Source organism: Chiroxiphia lanceolata, chromosome 18, assembly GCF_009829145.1.
Source record: "Chiroxiphia lanceolata isolate bChiLan1 chromosome 18, bChiLan1.pri, whole genome shotgun sequence".
Taxonomy (NCBI): Eukaryota; Metazoa; Chordata; class Aves; order Passeriformes; family Pipridae; genus Chiroxiphia; species Chiroxiphia lanceolata.
In genome coordinates, this window is record NC_045654.1 from 14244595 (window position 1) to 14268477 (window position 23883).

The 23883-nt window shown below is 45.8% G+C and overlaps 1 protein-coding gene across 8 annotated transcripts in view; it reads left to right on the forward strand.

Moving 5' to 3' along the window:
- The window catches only part of ARVCF (ARVCF delta catenin family member), a 239979-nt gene that overhangs the window by 195077 nt on the left and 21019 nt on the right, over positions 1-23883 (forward strand). For all 8 annotated transcript variants that reach the window (XM_032705632.1, XM_032705633.1, XM_032705634.1 and 5 more), the window contains 2 exons: positions 151-168; positions 4659-4730. In XM_032705632.1, the coding sequence (XP_032561523.1) occupies positions 151-168; positions 4659-4730 (90 nt within the window). The remainder of the gene's footprint in view (positions 1-150; positions 169-4658; positions 4731-23883) is intronic.

Here is a 23883-nt window from a genome sequence, read left to right on the forward strand (position 1 = left end):
GTTTTTTAATTGATGAAACTTCTACAGTAATCCTGTAATACTCAGGTTTTGAACCTATTCTGTGAAATTCTGCCTCTTTGTGACTGTTCCTTTGTATTTTCTTCATCCTGTAAATTTTTGTTTTCCTTTTGCTGCTTTTCTGGTAATTAGAGGAGTGGTTCATTCAAGGTGAGTCTGCAATACTTTCTTTCCTCATCGCCATAACATGCTTTGTTCAGCTTTCCCATGCAAGGCTAAGAGCTGACATGAAGGTCTCGTTCATCCATCTCCTCCTGTGCTCCCCCAGCACATCCTCCTGTTCATTGCAGCAGACAGAGGAATCCTCTGAGGGAGCTTTGGCAGCTTGGTCTGTCCACAGCACGAATAGAGATCCCAAGGTTTTCCTCCTTCCTGGTGTGAGTGCAGTGAGGGAGCTGCTGTGCAGTGAGGGAGCTGCTGTGCAGCTGGGCTGCTGACCCCGAGAGAGGGCCCAGCACAGCGAGCACCTCCCCAGCCCTGTCACACCAGGGACAGCTCTGCTGGCTGCTCTGGGCAGGGAGCCTGAGTGCCAGCTCCTGGGGTGTGTGTGCTCTGGGCAGGGAGCCCTGAGTGCCAGGAGTCCCAGCACCTGGGGTGTGTGTGCTCAGGGCTCCTGGGCACTTTGGCTGCCTGGGCACTGACTGGCCTGCTGCAGCTCTGTTGCCTCAGAGCAGAAGAGGTGGGTGCAGCTGCCCCCAGTGCCTCGGGGGAGACACCCTTTAGTTTCTCATCCCAACACAATAAGTAAAATTACAGCTGGAATACACAGGTCTCGAGGCTGAATCTTCCCTGCCTTCTCTGCTGGGAAGTTGATGGGCTGTGAGTGCCCTGGAGACTGTCACTGAGGCTGATTTGGGGGGTGAAGGCAGGGGCATTGTCAGCTCGTGACACTTGCTTCAGATCGTGGGTTCCAGAGGGTTGAGCCAAAGGAGAACACTGGAGAGAAAAAAAACAAACAAAATAACCAAGGACCCAACAAATGGTGCTTGCTAGTGTTCTGTGAGACATGGATTGCAGACTGTGACTGGGGAGTTGGTGGAGGATGAGCTTGTTGGCAACACAGAGCTCAGCCCGTACCTTCTGTCGCTCTGCAGTCGGGTCAGTGGGTGTATTAACTAGCACAGTATTGACTGGGGGGGGTAGAGGAGGTGTTAAGAAGAATCACTTTCCCTTACAACTTTTATTTTAACCAGAAAGAAAGCATTTGGGAATTATACCTTCAACAGAAGCAGTCTGGCTGCAAAGCTGGTTTGATTATCTGGTAAATCCAAATGACATTTGAGGAAGATCAGCAACAACATTTAGTGGTTAATAACACCGGGTCACACTTGAGAGTCTGTGCTGAGTTTCTGACAGATTGAAAATGCCAAAGGTCGTGTTTTGGTTGTTTCTTACATAATGAAAAGTAGCGAGGGGGGAGAGGGAAAGAATTTTAATCCCACTGTTTCAGAGACTGTAAATTGCATCTTGCACAAGCAAGTCTCATGTCAGGCAGTTTTCCCAAACCAGAGTGTTGTGCCAGTTCCTACAGCCAGGTCTCATTAAACAGACCTGTCAGGCATGTTCAGAGCTCTGTCTGTCTCCTGGCAAAGGTTGGAGCTGTGCTTCTGATCCAACAGCGGCGGCTTTTCTCTGACGTGCCTTGGGCTGGAAAACTTGGAGAACCTGGGGATGCATCGAAGGGTAGACACTGAAATGTACAAAACCTCTTAACCTTTTAAACTTCTCTTCCCCTGCCCAAGCATGGCCATTGAGCGTCCCTGTGGTGATGCACAGCAGCACACCCTGGATGGGAGGATCTGGGAAGGGCACAGTGTGCTCCATCCAAATGTCAGCCAAATACAAATACATGCAGATGTGGGCTCTGTGTGTGTCCACATCCCTGTTAGGGGGCAGAGCATCGTGTTCAGAGCTACAGAATCTGGTGGTGAAGCTGGTCGTGTGCTGTCAGTTGGCGTGGGGATGGCGGAGAGGTTTGCCATCAGTAGAGTCTTGAACTTGCTAAATTTGGTCACCTTTTTAGAAACTCCAGTATTTGTGGTCCCTGTGAAAATCAAATGGGAGAAATACCAACTGGGCTGCAGATTGAAACTTTTGCCTTTCTGGGTGGATTTGTTTTGGAGTCTTCTTACAGCTTGGTCACCTCCTCTCTCTACGAAAGCTCTGGAAAATGTCTGGGGTATCTCTGAACCTAGCCTTGATGAAGCAAGTGATTTGTGGAGTTGGAATCCCCTTGGTCAGAGCTGTGTGTTCTGAACTGCTGCCATGGGCAGACAGCTGGCCTGGCCTGCAGGGTGGGAGTGTCTCAGAGGGCTGAGGGACAAACAGCCAAGGCTGGGGGAAGCCAGGCCGTGTTCGCAGGCTGGCCCAGACCTGAGGGGCAGGGACTGCAGAGACACAGGTGGAAGGGGCTGTCTGAATGAAAGATGGGGTAGCAAATGAGCAGCTGCTTTGGCATTGCCAGCTCAGAAGATGTAGCAGCCAACACTGCACTCCTGGACAATCTCTTCCTTAACAAGCTGTGCATGATCACACAGTCCTTACTAAACACTGCCACTGGGAGGAAGGGAATTCTTCCTGTGCCATCTCAGTTCTGCAGGGCTGATAACCAATGCCAGATCCGGCCTTTAAATTATAGAGAGAACTTCTACAAGGAGTAGTTGTGTTGGGTAAGGTCTGGTTCTCTGAGTACGTGTTCTGAGGTTTAAACTGGTGCCAGAGACATAAAATTTGGGGTCATGTGAAAAAAACAGTTTGTCTTACTTGTAGATAAGATGGAGTCACATTTATTGGTCTGACTTAAGTCTGTAATCTTTCCTAAATACTGACTTCCTTCCTTCAATGCTTTTTTTTGGTTTTAGTTCCCTCTGCCCTGCTTTTTCCTGTCAGTGCTCTAAGGGTCAACAAGGGTTTGCAGCCAGTGACTGGGTTCAGCTGCTGTTTTGGAATGAGACATCCTTTGGTGATGTACAGCACCCTTTATCTCTGGTATTTGCTTCCCCAAACAACGTGTTCTCATTCTTTCATGGAGCAAAAACTTGATGGGAGGCTGCAAAGTGCCTCTGATTCCTGTCCCTTCCTTTAGAAAAGACAGCTTTCCAAGGAGTGGCATGTGGTACCTGACTGCAGGACCTTTTGGCAGCTTAGATGGGCTTTTACATGCTTTCATTAAGGAAATCACTTCAGATAAGCAGAACTTCTAGATGCATGTTTTGGTTTGCACAGTAGTTGAAGTTGGCTGGTGTGTTGGCATTTCAAAACAAAAGTGTGTGATTCCATCACCTCCCAAAGAAAGGGAGTAGATGGAATACTACCTTGAGGGTTCTTTTCCTCCTGATGTTATTTCTAAATATTCATATTGGTATCTAAAAGCTCTAATTCTCCTCTATCCTGTACTGTGTGTTTATCCTTTTGTCAAGAGTAACCCACTGAATTCACTGTGCATGTACCAACCACCCCCCCTGCTATGACAAGGCAGGGACTGGGCCTTTCCCATCTTGTGACCTATTGCCAGTCAAGGATCAGACTGATCTCCTCATTGCATTTTCAAGGATCATTTTCCTGTTTGCTTTTAAGCCTCCTGACTGGTGGAGCTTTCAGCCATTTCTGCAGAACCCCCATTAACAGCCTGGTGCAGTCCCTGTGCAGAAGCCACTTCTGGCAGCTTCAAACTGTGTTGTCTGAATTCATCCCATTGCACCTGCTCTTGAGGGAGAGGGACTCAAGAACTTGATTTTCCCCCCTCAGAATAATTTGGGAAAGCTAAATTGTACAGAGCTGTCTTCAGAAGCCTTGCAGATCCCTGCAGTGCCTTCCAAATCTCTGTCTCTGCTGCCAGGATTCCTCTGATGGCACAGTGCCTGCTTATCCCACACCATCCGTGTGGGCTCACCCAAGGCACTGTGTCTTCTTGGGGGGACAAGAAGAGATGAAAACTAACCCTTCCCTTCCCTCCCCAGCTCTTTACCTAACCTTGAATTCTCAGCCCAGCTGAAACTGAAGTCCTGGGTTTGTTCTGCTTTCTGTGAAGGATTGTATAAATTAAAGCTGATGTAATGGTTTAAAACTATTTCTTAGCAAAAGTATGGAATATTTCCATTAGTTTTCAATAAATAGTAAAAATGACACTTTTATCGATTGAAGGGCAGTTCAAGGTTAAGTTGTTGGCTGCTGTCTGTACAATGTATTAAATCTTCCTGCCTGGCAGTTGTGTTGAGAACAGAGGCTGCAAAGCAAGCCTGTTGTTTTTTTGCTCTGCTGCCGAGTTTTTGCTTCAACTGGGCTTCAGGTCTGTGTGAAAATAACAGGTAAATACTGGGCTGATGAGGGAGAGGCATGGCTTTGCCAAGAAGGGAAATGGCACAAATTTCCAAGATTTTAGGCACTCTTAAGACCCACTGAAGTGCTGGTCCTAAGCATATTTGCAGATCAGCCTGAAAGCAGCACAGGTTTTTGTCCCTAAGTTGCTCATACAGAGGCCCAGCTGGACTGCAAGGCAGATACACACAGTTATGGTAACAGGCTGTGATTTGTATTCTGGGACTGTATCTTCTGTCATCTCCTAGATGCACATGACAGTAACTTACCTGTCAGTATGCTGACAGTCTTTTCCATATCTTGTCTTCTGTTTTTTTGCACAGGAAAGAAGAATGGAGATTTGGACAGGAATTTTGATACACTTGATTTGCCTAAGCGGTCTGAAGCAGCAAAAGGTAATGCTAATGTTTGTGCTTTTGGAAGTCACAAGTAGCCTGGGAGCTGGAGGCTCTTAAAGGGACGTGAGACATGAGCATATCAGGCTGATCTTTCTTTTGTAGTCAGTTAATTGTACTAATGGATGTGTCAGTGCATGCTGTTATCTGGGATTCAATCCTGGATAGAACCAGCTGTTATATAAAGCTGCTGAATTGGTGGAATCTTGCAGAAGTCTGTCTGGTTTGGTGTTGGGTGACTGTAGCTCCAGAGAGGGGGGAGCATATACTCTCTTTCTTTACAAGCTCCATTTGTACACCCCTGCACCAGACATGGCTGGAAGGAGTTGTGAAATGGGTGAAGGTGCTTAGCACTGACATTGCCCTTCCCTGGCATCCCTGTCATTCCTCAGTGTTCAGTCCATTGGAGGGGATGGCAGGGAGTGAGGGGTTTTGCCCTTACTGATAGTCTTCTCCTGAACACAGTATTCTTCCCTGTCTGTAGCGAGCAGGACTTGCAGTTTTCCAAAATCAGGAGGTTCACAGAACAGTTCTTCTGCCCTGCCTTTCTGTATTTCAGGTCTGGCAGAGGTGAAATCTTTCCCAATCTGCATTCCCTTCATGCATGCATGGTACTTTTTTTAATTGGAGATTAGGAGGCGATTTGGGGTCTCGTTAGAATTCTTACAGCATTGGATGGTGTTGGGAGACTTGCACAGGTTTGGATTTGAAGTGTGTGTGCAGTGTCACTGCAAAGATTCAGCCATTGCCATGGCAACTGCCTCAGTGCCACCCTGCCAGCTCCCAGGGCACCCTCACCTGCATGAATATGCTCAACTACCTCAGTGTTCCTCAGAAGACAAATTTTAAACTCTTCCTGCGTCACTTCCAGAATTTGGGAGAGTATAAAGAGACAGTGTGACTCAGTGGGGAGATCCATGGATGTGGGATACCTGCATTGTGCTCTTTTTGTGACCTTGATCAAATCAACTTATTTGTGCTTCAGTTCCATTGCTGATATCTGAGGGCAGCAAGAGAGGCCAGTCTGAGATCCTTAGAGGTGTGCTGATAGTCAGGGATGGTGGGATAATTACACATTTTTAGTGCTGCACTCTCACTTAAATTCACAGTGAAGCTCTGGCTGATGATATGCAAGCTAATCCTAATATATAGTGCAAGCTATTCCTAATTTGTAGATGGATCTAATCTATTTACAGACACCCTTTACAGGGATAGTTTCTAGTCTCATGTCTAAACACACATTTTCATTTGGTGCATTATTGCACAAGATACAGTAAATCTGTACAAGATTTAAGATCCTAATGTACCTCTTAGCAGCTGCAGTGCTATCCTGTTGGGAGAGCTGCAGGAAACTTCTCCTAACCAGGTTTTCCTGGAATGCCATCAGTTCAGGGCTGGGTGTTGATTACAGTGCAGAGGATCTTAAGGATGCAGAAAAAGAAAGGAATGCAAAATATAGCAAGGGCTTCAGTGTTTCCATTCCTTTCTAAATGTCATTGGAATGTAGGTGCCACTAAAGGGAAAAGATGGAAATCAAGAATTTCTGTGAAGAAATCTATCTTGCCTGACTTTCTTTAAAATGAGATAAAAATCTTCCCCAAGGCTGTGGTAATGCAGAAGTGATGTGAAGGATCTGATGGGAACCATATCTGTCTCTGAGCTTGCACAGCTTGTTATCTTCTTCAGGTGGTAGAAATCTCACACTCTTGAAGAGGTTGGTTGATAATTTTGAGATACTCCCATTTAATCTAAGTCAAATAGACTGCATATCTCACACTAGATAAGGTCAGGAGATTGCTCCCCATGCATTTTGAAAGAAGCCCTTTGACAAAAAAAAAAAGGGCATGAGAAATTATTCACTTGTGTGCCAAGAGTAAAAAAACTCAAGTCAGTGATGCATTTTTGTTCACTTTTTTCCTGGTAGTTTCCTACCAGGTGTCTCGTTTACATGAGAGTTCCTGGATATTCAAGGTTCTAACAAGGTTGTTTGAACTTTGCATTGTTCAGTAAAATAAGGAAAATAAAATGGAAGTTTTAAAACCCTTAAGAGCTCTGGTCTGATCTCTGCCATGGAGTATAATTGCCTCTGATGAGATCAGCTCTCAGCTGAGCAGAACCTTGTTACTAAGATGGAAAAATCATGCAAGTTTTAATGATCAGAAGCACTCAGATTGAGTGACACAATGAAGTGCTATTTCAAAAATCAACAATTAGAGATTAATCTCTTTCATGTATTATTAAAGCCATGTTAAAGGGAGTTTTCAGCTGGAATCTTTGTGGGCAAATGAAACTGCAGTAATAAGATTTGTTCGTGCAATGCAGCAAATGAACATTGTGGTAGTGAACAAATATTGGGATGTAGTGTTAAATTTCCTGTCATCTCATAGTCAACATCCATGGAGCTTATCTGGTGGATCTGCAGATGAGGTTTCAAGAACTTGACATCATGGTTTCCCTGCAAGACATTCTTGGGTGTGACCACTGAGCTTAGTTGAGTGTGCTTACATTGCTGGAAAAACCATGAACTAGCAGCAGCAAACTAGTTCAGACCTATTTTCTACCATCTCTGGAAACTTTTGGTCTCCAGATTACTTTAATTGTAGGAATTTCATCCTGTTCTGTAGCCAAGCATCATAAACCCAGAAACTTTTGCAGGTTGTGGGTGGGGTCTGGCTGGTGTCTGTGTGGAAGGCAGAGGTTTCTCAGTCCTCCTTCAGGACACCTGTCCAGGTGATACAACAGCTTAGGAATGTCTTCGTATTCTGAACAGTCCAAAGGGTCTTGTGAGTTATGACCTAGTTTAAATGCTAGTATTTTACTTTTTTCCCTGGAATTTGTTTGTTCTGGAGAGAAATGAATGAATGAAGGCAATTCTTTTTTTCAGAGTGATGGACTAGAGTCTCCTCCTGATTGCTCTTGGTTTTTTAATGGGAATTAGATTTTGCTGCAGCACATCATTTGAGCAGCCCTGAAACCATTTCTAAGCCTTTAATAATTTTATGTGCTAGACATTCTGGCAGGGGAAAGCTTCCAGTTCAGGGTTGTTATCTGTGGTAAACTGGATAATGTCAGATGGGAGAACTTGCAGTGCTTTCAGAAGCTGTCTCATCTGATATTAAAAAGTAAATGTATATGCTCTGGCAGTGTCCAGAGTACTGCTGTCCTGATGAGGAAAGAGTGTGGAAGAGAAGCTTCTTGTTTCCTCTCTGTTGAAAGGAGCATATTATTTTCCTGGCGGTCAGAGAGGGAGAGGATGAATTTCGGCAGGAAGCGATAAGAGCTTGCACAGAGGAGGGAACAGCACTGACAAGAAATTATGAATGCTGTCCTCAGAACCTGCTAAATTTAGGACTTTCAGAAACTGCTGCTTCTGAGGTGAGGGGGGAAAGTCTTGCTGAAGTGCCTTCCCCGGTGTGAAGTAGGTCAGTGGCAGTGGTGCTGCCTCCTCTGCACCGGCACAGCGATGCTGAGCTCTCCCGGGCACACGTGAAATCCAGGGCACAGCACAACTCCTGGGCTTTGTCAGAGGCCCTGTCTGTGAGCAGGAGCAGCACAACTCCTGGGCTTTGTCAGAGGCCCTGTCTGTGAGCAGGAGCAGCACAACTCCCAGGCTTTGTCAGTCCCTGTCTGTGAGCAGGAGCAGCACAACTCCCTGGCTTTGTCAGTCCCTGTCTGTGAGCAGGAGCAGTGACAGGAGGCTCATGCTGAGGGGAGACCTCAGGATTGCTCAGGTCTGTGTGGTGGAAAGCAGTGACTCAGGTGAGAGGCTGCTACAGGGTTTGCTGAGAACAGTCAGGAGTGATGTGTGTCAGCCCTCAAAGATGCTGTAGAGGTGAGAGCATTTCATCCTCCTCATCTGGAGGTGTTGGATCGTCCACCACTGCTCCTCAGTGCTGGAGCTTGAGAGGAGAAAGTCCAGAAGAGCAGAACAGCTTTTTATATGGAATCAGCATTAGGTTATTCCTAGTTAAATCCAGCCCTTTGTGCTGTTTGGCCCAAGCAGGATCTCATGGCTCGTTGTTCATACACACACACATCTGATGGCATAACAGCTGATGCTCTGTGGTGCTTTGGGTGTTGAAGTTCATCTCTAATTTCAGTTTCTCTCATTAGGGAGCTGAAAGTTTTCAGCCATAAGGACATATGCAGTTCCATTTTAGCCTGGTGGATGAGCTGACTCATTTTCTCCTTCAAATCAGTTATTGAAGTGGTTATTAATTCATCTTTTCTGTTTTGATTATTTAAGCTTACTTCCATTTTAATGGGAATGTATTTAGGAGAGAGTTGTGCTGAAATACTGAACCATGCTAAAGCTGCCTGTAATGAACAAGTCTGTTTTGTTGCACCAGGGACCTCACAGAAAAGCTGAATTCATTTGAAAGCTCAGCTTTGTGTACACACTTACCCTGGTCAGCAGCCTGTGTAGGCAGGGAATGAGATTTTGGATGAACTTGTCAGCAGGTGAATTCCTTCTTCTCCATTATCTGAAATCCTCAGTCACTTCCCATGGAGCCTGATGCTGATGATAGATTTTCTATTCCAGAAGGTGAGTGTTTAAATTCCCTTATAAATCTTTGTATTACTGCTCCAGGAAATTAGACTTCCTGGCACTGTCAGGGTAATGACTTTAACTTAGTAGATTACAAAAGTGCCAGCAATTTGTCTTCAGCTAAAGGCAACATGTAGTGAAGGAGAGAGAAACTTCACTGAAGCTTTACTCTGGCTTTAGGTTTGTGATTAAGATTGGCTGCTGTTTGCATTTCACTGCCATTTAAATCTGCTTTCTTTAAATCTTTCCAAGTTGACTCAAGCACTCACCTGCCTTTTTGCAGCTCCCTTCAATCATTAATTTTGATTGTTGTATTGTGAATAAGTGAGTAGAACCAATTGATTGATGGCACCATCCAGACCCCTCCTGTGCCTGCTGGTGGAAATGGAGGGACTGGGGAGATCTGTGACAGGGAGGAACATGTTCCTGTATTAACATCTTTTCAGTATTTTGTGCACGTTGTTGAGAATTTCTGTCAGAATTATTAAGTATTTCTTATTCCTGTTGCTTTACCAATCTGAGTGTTCATTTTGGTCCCATGTGTTTTTCATAATTTACAAAGCAGTGAAAGATTTCTCATCTGTCTTCCAGTGGAGTCAGAGAAAATTTATTGCCTGGAATAGGAAAATTCCCATATGGAGCCTACCTTTGCCAAACTTTCTCTGGCCTGGTACCTGTAAATTCCCATTCTTTTTCCCAACATTGCAAGGCGTTCAGAGCAGGCACATGTGGATTTTTCCTTTCTTGTGTACGCACATTTTCCATAGCTGACTGCTGATTGTTCTGGAATACTCTGCCTTTGTTATAACCTTCTCTCATTCTCATGTTGAATGAGAATGTTCAGAGCTGGCTGACACATGCAGGAGTTGCTTCCTGGCCTGCTGAGCTGTGCTCTACAGGTGGAAGCTCCTTATTTGTGATCTTCATGGATCTGTTAAATTTTATTATGTAGAACATAAATTGTAAGTCTAGGGCTGCACTGGAGGGTTTGAAAGGTCATATGGGGAGATGCAGCTGGAATGTGAATTGGAAATCCAGGAGTACTGTCATGTCTCTTGTTCCTGCCCTAGCTTACCTTCTTCCAGTGGAAAGAATGAGTCTGAAATATCTTATTGTTGTTCTTAACATGACAACTCAAGCAATTGAACTGGTAACTGAGTTACTGAACAGTGGTGTTTTCATTTCAGGTACACTGGCCTAGGCCTGTAGGAGTTGTTGCTCATGTTGACACACTGTGGCACCTTCTGTGTTTCAGTGGTGTGTTCTTCTTTCAGGAGTCACATGTGGGGAGGTTTAATGGTTACTCAGTCTGGATTTCAAATGGAGTGCAAAATTCTGCTACCAACAGTTAACTTGAAAAGACTATTTTAAAGCAGAAAATCATTCCAGTAGGGGTGTTGTTCTTTTTAGAGTTCTTTTGGAGATTACAGGAAACACGAGTTCTCTGTAAACTCAGGATGAGGTGAGCAATGATGGGCGGTGGTGACTCATCTGCAGAGATGAGAAGGTTTTTATCTTTGACTTCTGTCTCAGTCCCAGTCCCAGTATATACTCCAGGGTACCTAAAAGGAAACTTGCTGCAGGATTGTACCTGATTAGAACTGTTTTGCAGTTCTTGCTTGAGAAGTTTTATGTAGGCCAACAAGGGAGGAGGAGTGAGTAGAAGGGTCTGCCTCACTTTGCAGGGAATAAACCATCACACTGAGTTAGGAAGACAGGTTTGTTTCTGAATTGTTTCAGGCTTTTCCTTCTGAATGAGAAAAATCTGACTCACCTCTAAGGTATTTTGGTTATCCTGGAAATAGTGAATCAACATCCACAGCTACTCCTCCTCTTTATCCTTCTCTTGCATTCTTGAATGTTTAGTCTTCCTCAGTGCGTGGAGGGAAGAGCTGGCACTTGGAGGCAAGATTCCCCCTCTCCACCTCTAAGTCCTCTCACCTGTGGCTCTCATGGGACTACAAAATAACTCCAGTAGTCACTTCCAGCTCCTCCTTGCCTGGGGCTGGCACCCAAGAATATAGATCTGCTAGAATAACTAGCAGACTTTAAAAGGACTTTAAAAGACAAGAATCCCAGGTGGTAAATTCCCTTTCCAACTTGATGTGAATTTGTGGCCAAGTTATAAATGCACAGAAAATGAGACTTATGCATCTTAAACTAGAACAGCCTGTATGTACTTGCATAATAAGGTAGCCCATGAAAAACTAAACAGCAGGAGCTCCACTGGAGAACGTGGTAATTACAGCAGCTAATAAGGAGATGGAGTGATCTGGAGCTTCAGCAAAAGGCAGAGCTGGAAGGAGGAAAGTCTCATTTTTCCATTCCAGCATCACTACTGACTTGCTGAGTGGCCTTAGGCAAGTGGATTGCCTTCAGATGCTGGGGCTGTAGTGAACCTGCTCAGGAAGTGTCTGCTACTTCCACTGTCTTCACTAGAAAAATACCTTCACTAAATAATAATGAGAATAATTACCTTCACTAAAGTAATTAGTATTTTCACTGCAGCTGTGATAACCAATGCAGGTGGAGGGCACATGATACATTTGTAAAAACAGCAAGATTCTACCAGAATATTGTGTATCCCAACTGTTGCTAGCACCTCAGTGATATAAAAAGTAAATAAAAACATAATTTCTGTTAATGGTGCATAGTAGTGTCTTGCCCCAATGGGATATTGTGGGAGTGGACTGAGGAGTTCATGTTGCAGAGAGTGTTTTGAAAATACATAATACTGTGAATTTGTTTTGTATTCTCACTATGCATACTGCACTTGCTGTGTGCTTATATGGAGAAGTTCAGCTATTTTATTGATGATGCTTTGTAGAGATTGGTATATACAGAAGCCAGTGCATAAGTCCAGTGTTAGGTGTGCTCTTTGGCAGTGCAAGATCTTAACTCTTCAAACACTGCTTGGATTTTCATGTCCTTTCCACTTGGTTAATATTTCTGATGGAAAAAATAGTTAGTGTCAGAAAGCTATAGTTGTCAGGGTTTTTTTTTTCCACAGCTTTTCCTGTACTGTTTCCCTGCTGAGAATGGTTAATACTCCTCCCTCCCCACACTTCAGGTTGTGTGTATGTTTTTGCATGTCTCATTTAGCATTTCTATTCTACAGGCAGTTCTAATTGTTTCCCCAAAATAGAATGTCTGTTATTGCAGAGTGTAGCTCATTATACAGATGATGCTCAAGGACTTTATAAAATAAGAATGTGCCAAGAAAGCCTGCCAGGAATAAAAGCAGGAGTTGGTGGGGAGGTCCTTATCTCACATAAGTGTAACTGCCTCAGTCTGGGACTCAGTCACTGCAGAGAAAGACTCCTCCAGCCCCCAGCCCTGTTGGGTTGTATCTGCATCTGCCCTGCCACTGACTTGCAGTTAAGAAACAATAACAAGGAGACTCTTTTCCCCCTTTTAGCATAAGTGTAAAAAATAAGATGATACTTTGAAGAGAGGTACAAATCAAAGTTGTCCTGACAGCCTGGCCAGGATCACCGTGAAGCGTGAGGAAGAGGAGCTGAGCTTCTGTCAGAATTCAGGCACAGAATTTCCTGTCAAAATCAATTACAAAAACTTTGCTGCACAAAGTTTCAGTTGTCTCTCGTGTCCATCAAAGGCACTGCAGCAAAGTTGTGCTGACAAAGCTACTTGACAAGTTAAGAGAACAGCAGAAAGTTTCAGAACAGCTGAGGCAGAAAAATGGTGTGATGTTGATTTAAATCCCTTGCCAGATTTCCAGAAATAGTGTGAGCATAAGTAAAGGAAGTGGTTGTAGCTGCAGGTGAGCGTTCCGAAGGCTGTGCCTTCAGGAGGAGCAGGAATGTGGATGGCTGGCTGGGAGCCCTGCATGACTCTGGTGCTCTCAGAACTCAACTCCAGACAGACAGCTCTCGAGTCTTGCTGAAGGCATTTGTCTGTCCCATCTGGTATTTCTTCTGCCCACAAAAGCACAGGCTAATGCCCCTGATTAGCACTGGAGCAGAGGTTCCTCAGAGGATCTTGAAGGGTTCTCTGTCACTGAAGGATTTCTGGACCTGGCTGGACAAAAGCATAACTAACTTGGTCTGAACTGGGCATTGAGCCTGCTTGGAGCAGGAAGCTGGCCCAGGTGACCTCCCACGCTCTCTGTCGAGTTGTTCTCTGTGACTCTCACTGATTACAAAGTCAGCCAGAAAAAGTATGTCTGCATAAAACCAGCACAGTTTTCCAAAACAGTTTGATCCGTGATGCCTGGTTTAGTGACTCAGATGAGAAGAATGAGAGAGTCCATTTGCCCAAGGAGCTGGGAAAGGAGCATATATTCAAAATGCATCTTAATTGGGGTATATCAGGCTGCATCCCAAGATGTGGCTTATTTAATAGACAGATATGTTTTTACTTAGAATATGTACCTTCTCTGGCACCTGCACAGTAAACCATGGAGTCCTCACAACACTCTTAACCAGCCTTTGAGGGTCTGCTTATAACAGCTGATGATGGGAGAGAGTAAGGTGAATGAAAATGAAATAGTAGAGTGATTCTGAACTAATTGCAAATTGAGGGACTGGAGATCAAGCAAGGAGGCCTTCCTTACAGTGCAGCCAGGACAGGGAAGTACATGTATTTTCTCCACTTTTGCTTGAATAGTATTTATTATAGTTAATGGAGAGCTTTAATCATGGAGTTAATCTCAAAATTAAAATAAACTGGAGTGTCAGATAACCTGTGCATTCTGAATTGCAGAAGCCACTGATGCTCATTAGTCAGACTGAAGCTGCAGTCATGTTTTGCAGAAGAGCAAATAAAAAGAATCAAAAAATTAAGACTTCTGTTTTCTCAGCATTAATTTCTGGTGCCTGTACCTGCACAGCTGCTGCAGCCCCATTATCTGACTCATTACTTTGTAAACCACTCTGAGATATCATGAATGTGAAAGCTGCTGTATAAAGCCATATTTATTTCTGTAACCCCCAGTGCTCTGCACGGGCTTAAAAGCTCTCCCCTTCTCCCACATGACAGGAGAATGATGTGACTTAATGTGCCATATCCCTGTAACTGTGGGTTGAAGAAAAACGACCTTGAACTGGGAGGTAGGCATTTACCTTGGAAAGCACTCCCTTAAATTTACCTGTCAGCTGGAGGCGGGGGGATCTCACCTCTGCACGGTTTAGGAGCAATGTCAGTCCAGCTGCTGGTTGCTCTGAGCCCACTGAGAGCTGGATTGCTGGCCCAGGCCTTGTCAGTGATCACAGGGAATGTTGATCAGTGTGTGGTAGGAAGCAGAGTGTTTTTATTTCGACCTCACAGACCATTAGTTCCAGCTCTGAATTTCCTGTGTCTTGATCGTAGGGAAAGTTGGAAATCTGTGATAGTATGAAATGTTATTTGTGTGTGCAGGAAGAGACCCTGATTGGGGCAGATCTGGATGGAGGCTCTGGGAAGAGCAGTCCTTCCACCTCGTGTCCAGTTCAGTTGTGTTTTCACACCTTGCTGTCTGTTTACTGAAAATATTGTTGCTTTTGTAGGAGTCATTTAGAGAAACTTTGTGTTCTCTTTTACCAGTAGCCTCAGTACAGTGTAAATACCTCCCATGCTGTGACAGTCCACTTGAACAGGCTGAGTCTGGGTAAGCAAAGCTGAACAGTTGTGGGAAGGGGACAGGGCTGCTGAAGTGAGCTGGGCATTACATGGCATTTCAGGGGCACCACAGTGTAAGATATTGAGTCATTGCCTCCAAAGGGGAGGCAATGAAGGTGGGGAAGGACCTTGATTAGAAGCCGTGTGAGGACACTGAGGGCACTTGGTGTGTTCAGCTGGAGGAGACTGAGGGGAGACCTCAGTGCAGTTCAAGTGCCTGGGCAGGGGCAGAGGAGGGGCAGGGACTGAGCTCTGCTCTGGGGGGAGCAGGGACAGCAGCCAGGGAATGGCTGGAGCTGTGTCAGGGCAGGCTCAGGTTGGATCTCAGGGAAAGGTTCTTCCCCCAGAGGGTAGTTGGCACTGCCCAGGCTGCCCAGGGCAGTGGGCACAGCCCCAAGGCTGCCAGAGCTCCAGGAGGGTTTGGACAACGCTCTGAGGCACAGGGTGTAACTCTTGGGGATGGGCCTATGCAGGGCCAGGAGTTGGACTGGATGATCCTTGTGGGTCCCTTCCAAATCAGTGTATTCTGTGAATCTGATGTAATCCAGTGAGTTTGGTTTTGAGACCTCTAAAATCACAACCAGCAAATCTATAATCATGATTGAGTATATAATGGCATCTTGTCCACCTGAGAGTTTAAAAATGATGAGCAAGAAAAACATCTCCAAAGAGTCATTCAGAATATGAGGGGACAAGAGTAAGATCTCGAGAAAGGATCTGCCTTAACTGGAGTGTCCCCAATGACCTTTAAACACTTTGGAAACTGGAAGTCTGCATTCCTGGCAGATGCAGGTTTCCCACTCCCCTTTTGGGGATACTTTGCCCGTTGAGTCATAAAACGTGGGAGCACACAAGGCAACCTGCAGATGTGTGAGAGGAGAGATAAGAACTGTGCAGGATGACTGAGGTGTTCTGTGCAGTGCAGTGTGTTTGGGATCTCTCAAGCAATGAGGAACTGGGAATGTTGGGAGCATGAGGCCTAATCCCATTTATTCAATTACACGAGTGCTGCTTCCAGGAGAGTGCTTCAGGGTAGTGCTGGTGTCCAAAATATGAGACTTGGTAAAAGCATATGTGGCTTAGATTTGGGCAGTTCTGCAAGGTTTTGCTTGATAATTAAGTTCCAACAAGCACATCCCCCGTGAATCTGCCAGACCTGCCTGCTGAAAGCAGTGCTGAGATCAAACCCCTCAGCATTAAACTGTATTGGCAGTTCTCTGCAGGGCTGGATCCCAGTTTCCCTGAAACACTTCAAATGTGGTGCCACTCATCTCACTGAAATCTGGAGCCCTGTTTCTGGCTCCAGCTCTGGACTCAGGTGGCCCGTGAGAAGCCACCAGGGCATCGACAGCACTGCCTTGGGAGTATGAAGGGTTAGAAATGGGTACAGTCCATAACATGTGGAAATTTCTGTACTCTTGAGGAAGTATCTCACCTTATTTACATTTATACTGACCTTTTCAGAGTTTTCTATAGGCATGAACAACCTCCACAGTAAATGTCAGCCTCTGCTTAGAATCTTTTACACGGTAGTTTTAAGCTCAATTTTTAATTGCATAATATTACCATAAGAAAGCTGCATTGACATTGAAAACTCCTAGAAAAAGTGGCTATTGGGTTGGGATCTTTTCACTATTTTAACAGCAGTGAAGTGGTTTCAAAGAAGCTGTCAGGGTTGCTTTGAGGTAGTGGCTGCTGTGGCTTTGTTGTAAAATTTCTCGTATGATTTCGTGGTGGTTTGGGAATGCATGCCATTGCTGTAGGATGGTGAAGATGGGGCCAGGCTGCAGTTGGATGCTGTGTAACGTTCCCCTTTGCCTCTTGAAAAATGCCTCTGTGCTCCCTCTATTCATTTCAGCTAAGTGTCTCATTCATTGCCACACACTGGGGCCCCAATCTCTTCTCTTCTTCTTTTTAATTTGCATATAGATTTATTTGTGGCTGCATTATGTGTGTGTGTTGGGCCAGCTAAGGCTTCAGGGAGCTACTTCTCTCCAGATCATGTTGTCCTATCTCACATTCTAGTCCAAATTTAAGTTTTATAGCAAGACCTGTGTTTCCAAGAAACCTTTAATTCTGTAGGCAGAGCTGGTTTCGTGTTGTTTTTGCCAGTGATTGTCTGATATTCAGGCAGTACACCAAACAGCAGGCAGGTTTTCATTTCATAGAAACTTCCCTGATTTTCCAAAAAGCTGCAGAGAATGGTTGGCAGAAAGGGCAGGAGTATCCATTCACTCCACAGCTTTGATGTGGTGTGTCCAGTGTGTCCCAGTTCAAATGAAGGAGGAGCAGCAGCAGCTTCTCTTGCCTTCCATCATCTCTGGTCCCTGCCTGGATATGGTGCTTTGAGGACAGGTGCAGAATCTCTGTTCTTGAAGACATTAAGGTTTCTGCCTTACACTGAAATCCAGGAGAATTAAGTACCCAAATACTGTACCTTAAAAAACTAGGCTGTAAGGTCCATTTTTTGTTAGAAAAGTTGAAGAAAACCTTCTGTTCGTGCTGCTCCCACTCTGGCCTGACATTTATTTGACATTGAAAACATCAAATTCTTTTTCTTGGATGCTTGGGAGATACTTGCCTGACAGCAGTGCAGTGACTGTAATTGAGACAGATTAGAGGCACTGGGCTGCCTTTGGGTGCATGAGGCAGCTTTCATGAAATGGAGAGAGGAATTGAAACACACATTTGACTTTGGAAGCTGGAGCAGGAACTAATTAGCAATTTCAGGACACAAACAGGAGGGAGTGTTTGGGTTGGCATATAATAAATTATTTATTAACATGAGGGAGTCTTTCCATATGGCAGTTGCTTATAAAATGCTTATAAAGGCAAGACTGCAGGACTGTGCATGTAAAGAACCAAACAGGCTTCGGTCCCAGTGCTGGTGGTTGGGAACCACTGACCTTTCATTTCTGCAGGCTAAGACTGGCCCTGCTGCCTTCTGCTCAGCTTGGGTTCTGATGAGCTTTCCTCAAAAAAAGATGAGTTGTTTATACCCAAATATTTCCTTCCTACTGAAATGTATTTTGAGATGTTTCATGTTTCTGTGAGGGTAGATCCGCTGGAGAATAGAGAGATTTATTCTTCCTCCTTATTTGAGGAATTCAAGCTGTGGAGTTCTGCAGCCCTTCACTGCCTTAAGCAGACAGGCCTCTAACAAGCAGCTGAATTGATATGAATAACCAAATACCTGTGTAATGGCTTATGACCATTTATGAGACTTTATATAAAAATCATGATGAGAGGTGGAGGTATAATAAGACTCTGTGAAGCATGAGTAACCCAGAAAGAAGCTTTCAAATTGGCTTCTAAGTGGAGTTCAGTGTCTGAAAGATTTGGGTGTTTCCTTGAACTTGTTTTTCCCTTGGCACTGAAGATAAAACTGAGACAGGCTGGGAGAACCTGGAGCAGAGGGCCCTGGGCAGCAGGGGTGCTCTGATGGGCAGGGCAGAGGAGGGCCCTGGGCAGCAGGAGTGCTCTGATGGGCAGGGCAGGGCAGAGGGCCCTGGGCAGCAGGGGTGCTCTGAAGTGCAGGCAGTGGAAGCCCCCCAGTCCCACCCTGCCAGGGCAGTCCTGTTACTGTGCGTTCCCGAGCCATGGAGGGTTTGGGGCTGCCCTGCTGGCTGGTTTTAGTGCCAACTCCCCAGTGCAGAGAGGGGCTGATGGCAGGAGGTGCTGGGGGTCTGGAGCAGTGTGGCTGCTGCACCAGGGCAGAGCTGGTCTCTGGCTGCAGTCACCCTTGACCCAGCCAAGGAGGGTCAACACTTGGGACCATACCCAGCCTCATACATTTCATCCACTCCCTTGGGGACAGGAAGGAAGGTACTGGGAGGTCTGCAGAGGTAAAAAGCTGTTCTCTCTGCTTTTTGCACCTTTCTTACATAACTCTGAGGGGGTGTGGATATTTATCTAAACAAGTATTAACATGCAGGAGTTTTATTTTGCCATGCAGCTGTCTGCTGTAGTGTTTCTTCCCTTTGCTGTGCTTCCCAGTTTGCTGGCATTTTTTGACAGAAGTTTTATAAAGCTGTTCAATATCTAAACAGTTCTGAATAATGTCAGAACCTTTAAATAAAATAAATATATTTAAGTGGCATCTGGAGCCAAGAACTAATGCATGATTCCTTTTGCAGTAAGCTTTTCTCTGCAGACAGGTTTCTACTACTGAGCTGGGAGGAAACTAAAAGCTCGTTAGCTTTCTGGAGTTAGAGCAGCTGATTGGCATCTGGAACTGCAAAGCTGAGTTTTACAGGGGCTTGAGGCCAAAAAAGGGCAATTTGGAACACATGATCCATGGTTAAACACACACAGACGACCAGAGGAAAGAAAATGGTAGGTTCAGGCAGCCACAAGTTAAAGGAAGAAGTCCCTTAACAGTGCTGTTGATTTTCAGTGATGACTGTAGTTCTGAGGCAGTTTTGTGTTACGAGGCTCTTGGACTTATTGGTAAGATACTAACAGCAACACATTGTATTTTATTACTGGACGTAGCTGTGGTGTAATTTTTTTTTTAATGTGCTTCAGGGGATCACTCAGTATCTCTCTCTTTAATAAACACATTTTGTACACTAAGCTCAAACCTGCTGATGGTTGGGCTGGACAATTAGGCATCTGCCCTAGTCATGGCAATGAAGAGTCTCTCTGGGATCTGGGGTCTCTCCAGCTGCATCCCATGGCAGCTGGGATCAGAAAGCAGGGTATGCTTTAAGGGCTGGAGGTTGAGCTTGTAAGGAAAACATTTTTTGCCTCATTTTGGTTTTCTCAGTTTAAGGAAAAGTCCCTGAAAACACATGTGTTCTGGCAGGAATACATGAATGCACAGTTGTAAAAGCATGTTTGTTTATATAGTATGAAAAGTAATCATTTTCCTTCAGTTCCCAATCCTCATTAGCTTTGCCAGCCATCTTTCTATTTCTCTTTTCCCTTTGGGAATACTTGGCTAAATGGAAAAGATTTGAAATATGCTCCAAAAAGGAGTGGATTCAAGCCCTACCAAGGCAGAGAGTAAACATGTTCTAGCTTAGAGATTCCTGCATTTAAACCCTTTCCATGTTGAGAAGAAAGGTCCGTTTCCCACCTGCTTGTACCAGGTGAGGCTCTCTGTAGTGTTGTCCCGTTCCCGCGTTTCTAGAGTGGCAGTTGGGAGGTGATCTCTGGCAGTGCTCTGGGTTTGCATTCTTGTGGCATTCCCACAGTTCCTGGCTTGGGCTTGCACTCTGAAGACAGCACATTACAGGGTCCTGAGCCTGTGCCTTTGCTCCTGCTGTCGCTGGCCCAAGTGCCCGGGGCCCAAGTGGCAGGGCCAGCCAAGCTGGGCGGGCTGGGCAGTGTTCTCGGCTCTGGCCTGGACTGTGCAGGCCTTGCAATTGCTCTCTGGGGCTGAAAAGGAGGAGTGACAAAACAGAGCTGTTTGGTGACAGGAACAAGGAGACACCCCTCCGGGCGTGTGAGCGATCACCAGGCACTGCCATCTGGGTCCTCTCAGGCAGGAGAAAGGAAACCAGTCAGTCATGTAATTCTGGGCCCTCTCCGAGGCAGGAACAGACACAGAAGCCCCCGTGGTCAGCAGGAGCAGCAGCAGCGCTGGGATCTGAGAGAATAAGCGTGGATGTTTGACCTTGTCACTGTTATTCTAATATTCCTGTGATGTAGCAGACAGCATCTGGAAATTCAGGTTTTCCCTCCCAGGGAAACATAACATGATCAATGCCACGCTTGGTATTGATCTCGTGTGCATGGGCCAGATTGCTGTCTGGTTAAGAAGTCCCCAGTGCCATGCACATCATCCCTGTGCCCAGCTCCTCCTGCTATCAGCTGTCAGAGGTGTGAGCCCAGCCAGAAGGAGCTTCCCTGGAGGGAGCAGGCAGGATTGCCCACGTCCAGGAGCATTGCTGCTCTGCTGGCATATTGATCTGCTGTCAGGGAGATCACCAGCCTGATAAGCCTAAGCAGCCTTTTGTCTTAAAACACTGTAGTGTTTGACACAAGAGTTAAGGGACAACCAGTAAGAAAGACTGCCCCAGACACAGCCTTTCTGCAGGCAGGAGTGTTCACTCCAGCTTAGTCTCAGGTCTGCCTGAGTGGCAGGAGCACTGACCCTCTGCACGGCTGGCAGTGCCACACGGGGAAACCCTCCAGAGCTGGCACAGCTTACATGTGTGAGCCAGGATTTTGAACCAAGCCCCACTGTGAGCTGTTGCAGTGATGCTGCAGGGCCTGGGCTGCGTTCTGGGAGCTTGCAAACACCATGATAAGCTGGTGATGGGATTGTGTTTGATGTGTAGCTCACAAAGCGGAGACTCCTGCGTGCATTCTGTGGACATGAGAGGGGAGAGAATGTTATCTAATGTTTGATTTTTAGATACAAATTATATTTCAAAACAGACTTGCTTTTGGAATAACGGGATTGTCCTGTTCCTTTCAAAATAAAATGCATTCAGTAATCACTGAAGTAAATAAAAATAACTTCAGATTAGAGGAGCTGGCAAGAGAGCAAGTGTTAACGTCTCATGTACTGTACTGAGAGTCTCCAAGGTCAGATGCAAGTCTTCTGGGACTGGGGTAAAGGAAGCTGTTTACATACACTCTCCATTTTAATCATTCAGCCAAAGGGCTTAATATTAACTCTGATCCAAAGCATTGTTGCTTGTAACAATGGCGTTTCTCAAAAAAACCCAAATAAAAAACATTGCCAAAGGTGACCTACAAATGCTTCAATGTGCTGCAGTTCACCCACGTGCCTCCTCTCCCTGTCAGTGCACATCTTCAGCAGCTCTCCCATCCTGCCTCAGCCTGGCTGCCGGGGATTCCCTGCCCTTCCCTTCCTGGCAGCCCCTCGGGACAGAGCATTCCCCGTGGAACCAGCAGCTTGGGTAGTGCTCCAGTTATCTGCAGCAACTTCCAGATCCTTATTAAGTATTGGTCCTCCAGAGCCTCTGCAGCTGATTAGTGAGGAGAGAAGGCAGTTAACAGCACATCTCCAGTTGCCAAGAGACTTCGCTGCATATGCTTGAAAAAGACTTTGTGTTGGGCAGCCTGTCAAACACTGCTGGGAGAAGTGCTGCTTGCAGGTCCTTTGGAAAGGGAAAACTGTATTAGCTTTAAAATGTGTGCTCACAGAAAACAGAAGTGCTGGAACTCACACAAGGTCAAAATGGGTTGTGTTTAATTGAGCCACCTCTCTGTTGAATAGCATATTCTTTGGATATGAAGTGGAATATAACCAACCTTTTACAAAGCGTGCTCTGTAAGAGAAGGTACTTTGATGACAGCTTGTGCAGCTTGGGAAATGTAAAGAATAATAGAAATAACAAAAGACAGTTTGCTTTCCCAGGCACCCCTGTTTCTCCTGCACTCCCTTACCCTCCCGTTTCCTTTCCTTGCTGCCTTTCTGTCTTCCCTGCAGTCAGCCCTGTGTTGTTTTTCTGCATACCTGCACACTTGGTAGTGCTGGTAACATTCCTGTTACATCCTTTGGGGTGGGGGTTTGCTTGCTTCCCTTTATAACTAGCATGCCACTGGTGCTTTCACTGTGGGAGTATGTAGTAAGCTGGAAAGAGTTTACATCATTTTAGAGCTTTTGTGTGACTTAGTAGATTAGTTGGAAAGGTCACACACTGTGGTGTTCATTTGCTAAATAGAAAAACTCTTCTTAAGCATTCCCTCAAGCCTGATTTGAGTCTCATGTGTCCCATATTATTCCGGTGGTTCTTTTCAGTATTATTCAAAGGCTGTTCTGCCTGTCTTCAGAGCTCCTGCTCAGTGGTGGATGCTGCATTCGTGATTGAATCTCTGCAGTGAGTGCCATTGCTGTCCTGACTTGCACTGTGCCTCGAAGGGAAAGCCACAGGGACTATTCAGAACTTTCCCCCTGTTATTTTGTGTTCATTGCTCGCAGAGTTTGCTGTGCCTCAGCTGTGTGACACTCAGTGTTCTGCCTGTCTCTGCATTGAGCTGCATTCTCCAGTAGCCATGCCAGGGCTCTGGCTCTCTCGGAGCTGGCTGTGTCCTCGCTGCTGTTAAGCCTTTCAATTAGAAGAATCTTGCAAGTTTATGTTGGCATTCAAGCTGCTTTGTGCACCGGGTGCTGAAGCACAGCATACAGATGGAATGGAGCTGATGGGTCAGGTTTTTTAGGGATCTAATTACTGTTTTTGTAAAAGTAACCAGCTGCCTCCCCAGCCTTCTGTGGGGTTTTCCATTCCTCTGCTGTGAAAGCACAGCGTGGGGTGAGGTGTTCTGGGAGGGCAGGGTTGAACTGCCGGCCTGCTTTGCTGCTCACGTGTTCTGAAAACATTTCTGTAGGAGATAATTCGGAGCTCTGGTGTACAACTGGCAGACAATGGAGTGCACAGGCTGGGATGAAGGTACCAGCCGGCTGTCAGCAGAGGGCAGGAGTCCAAGGGCTGCGGAGCTTTCCTTTTGTGCAGGAGCTAATTGTTCATTTCTTTTACTGACGTGATTCTTTACTTTTTTTTTCCTCTTTTTTTTTTCTTTTGGCTCATAGCTTCCTGGTTGCTGAGGGAGCTGCTTTCTTTACTCTGCCAAGTCTGTTAGTAGTGACCTTGCAGGGAAGGCGCGTTCGGGCTCCTCTCGCTCCATCTGCCGGTCGCTGCCACCGCTGCTGGCATTGCCCAGCACAGCAGCCCCTGAGCTCCCAACCTACCCTCCCCTCGGGGCTGGGGGCACGGAGGGCACCTCTGGCTGTAGTGGCATCCCAAAAGGAGTCTGGGTGGTGCTGCACCCTCTCTGTGTTGGGGACCCGAGTGCAGTAAGTGAGAATCAAAGCACTGGTGGGCACCTGCCTGTGCACACTGCAAGGATGAGTTGCTGCCAGGGTTCACTTAAGTGTTGGTTTGGTTTTTCTTCCCCCTAGGATTAGACGTTGTTGTTTTCCTGCAGTGTTGCCAGCATCCTTCCAGCTTCTTAGGAAATTTGCCACTGTTTTGCACAGCAGCCCAGGGGGTTTGTATGGCTAGGAAAGGA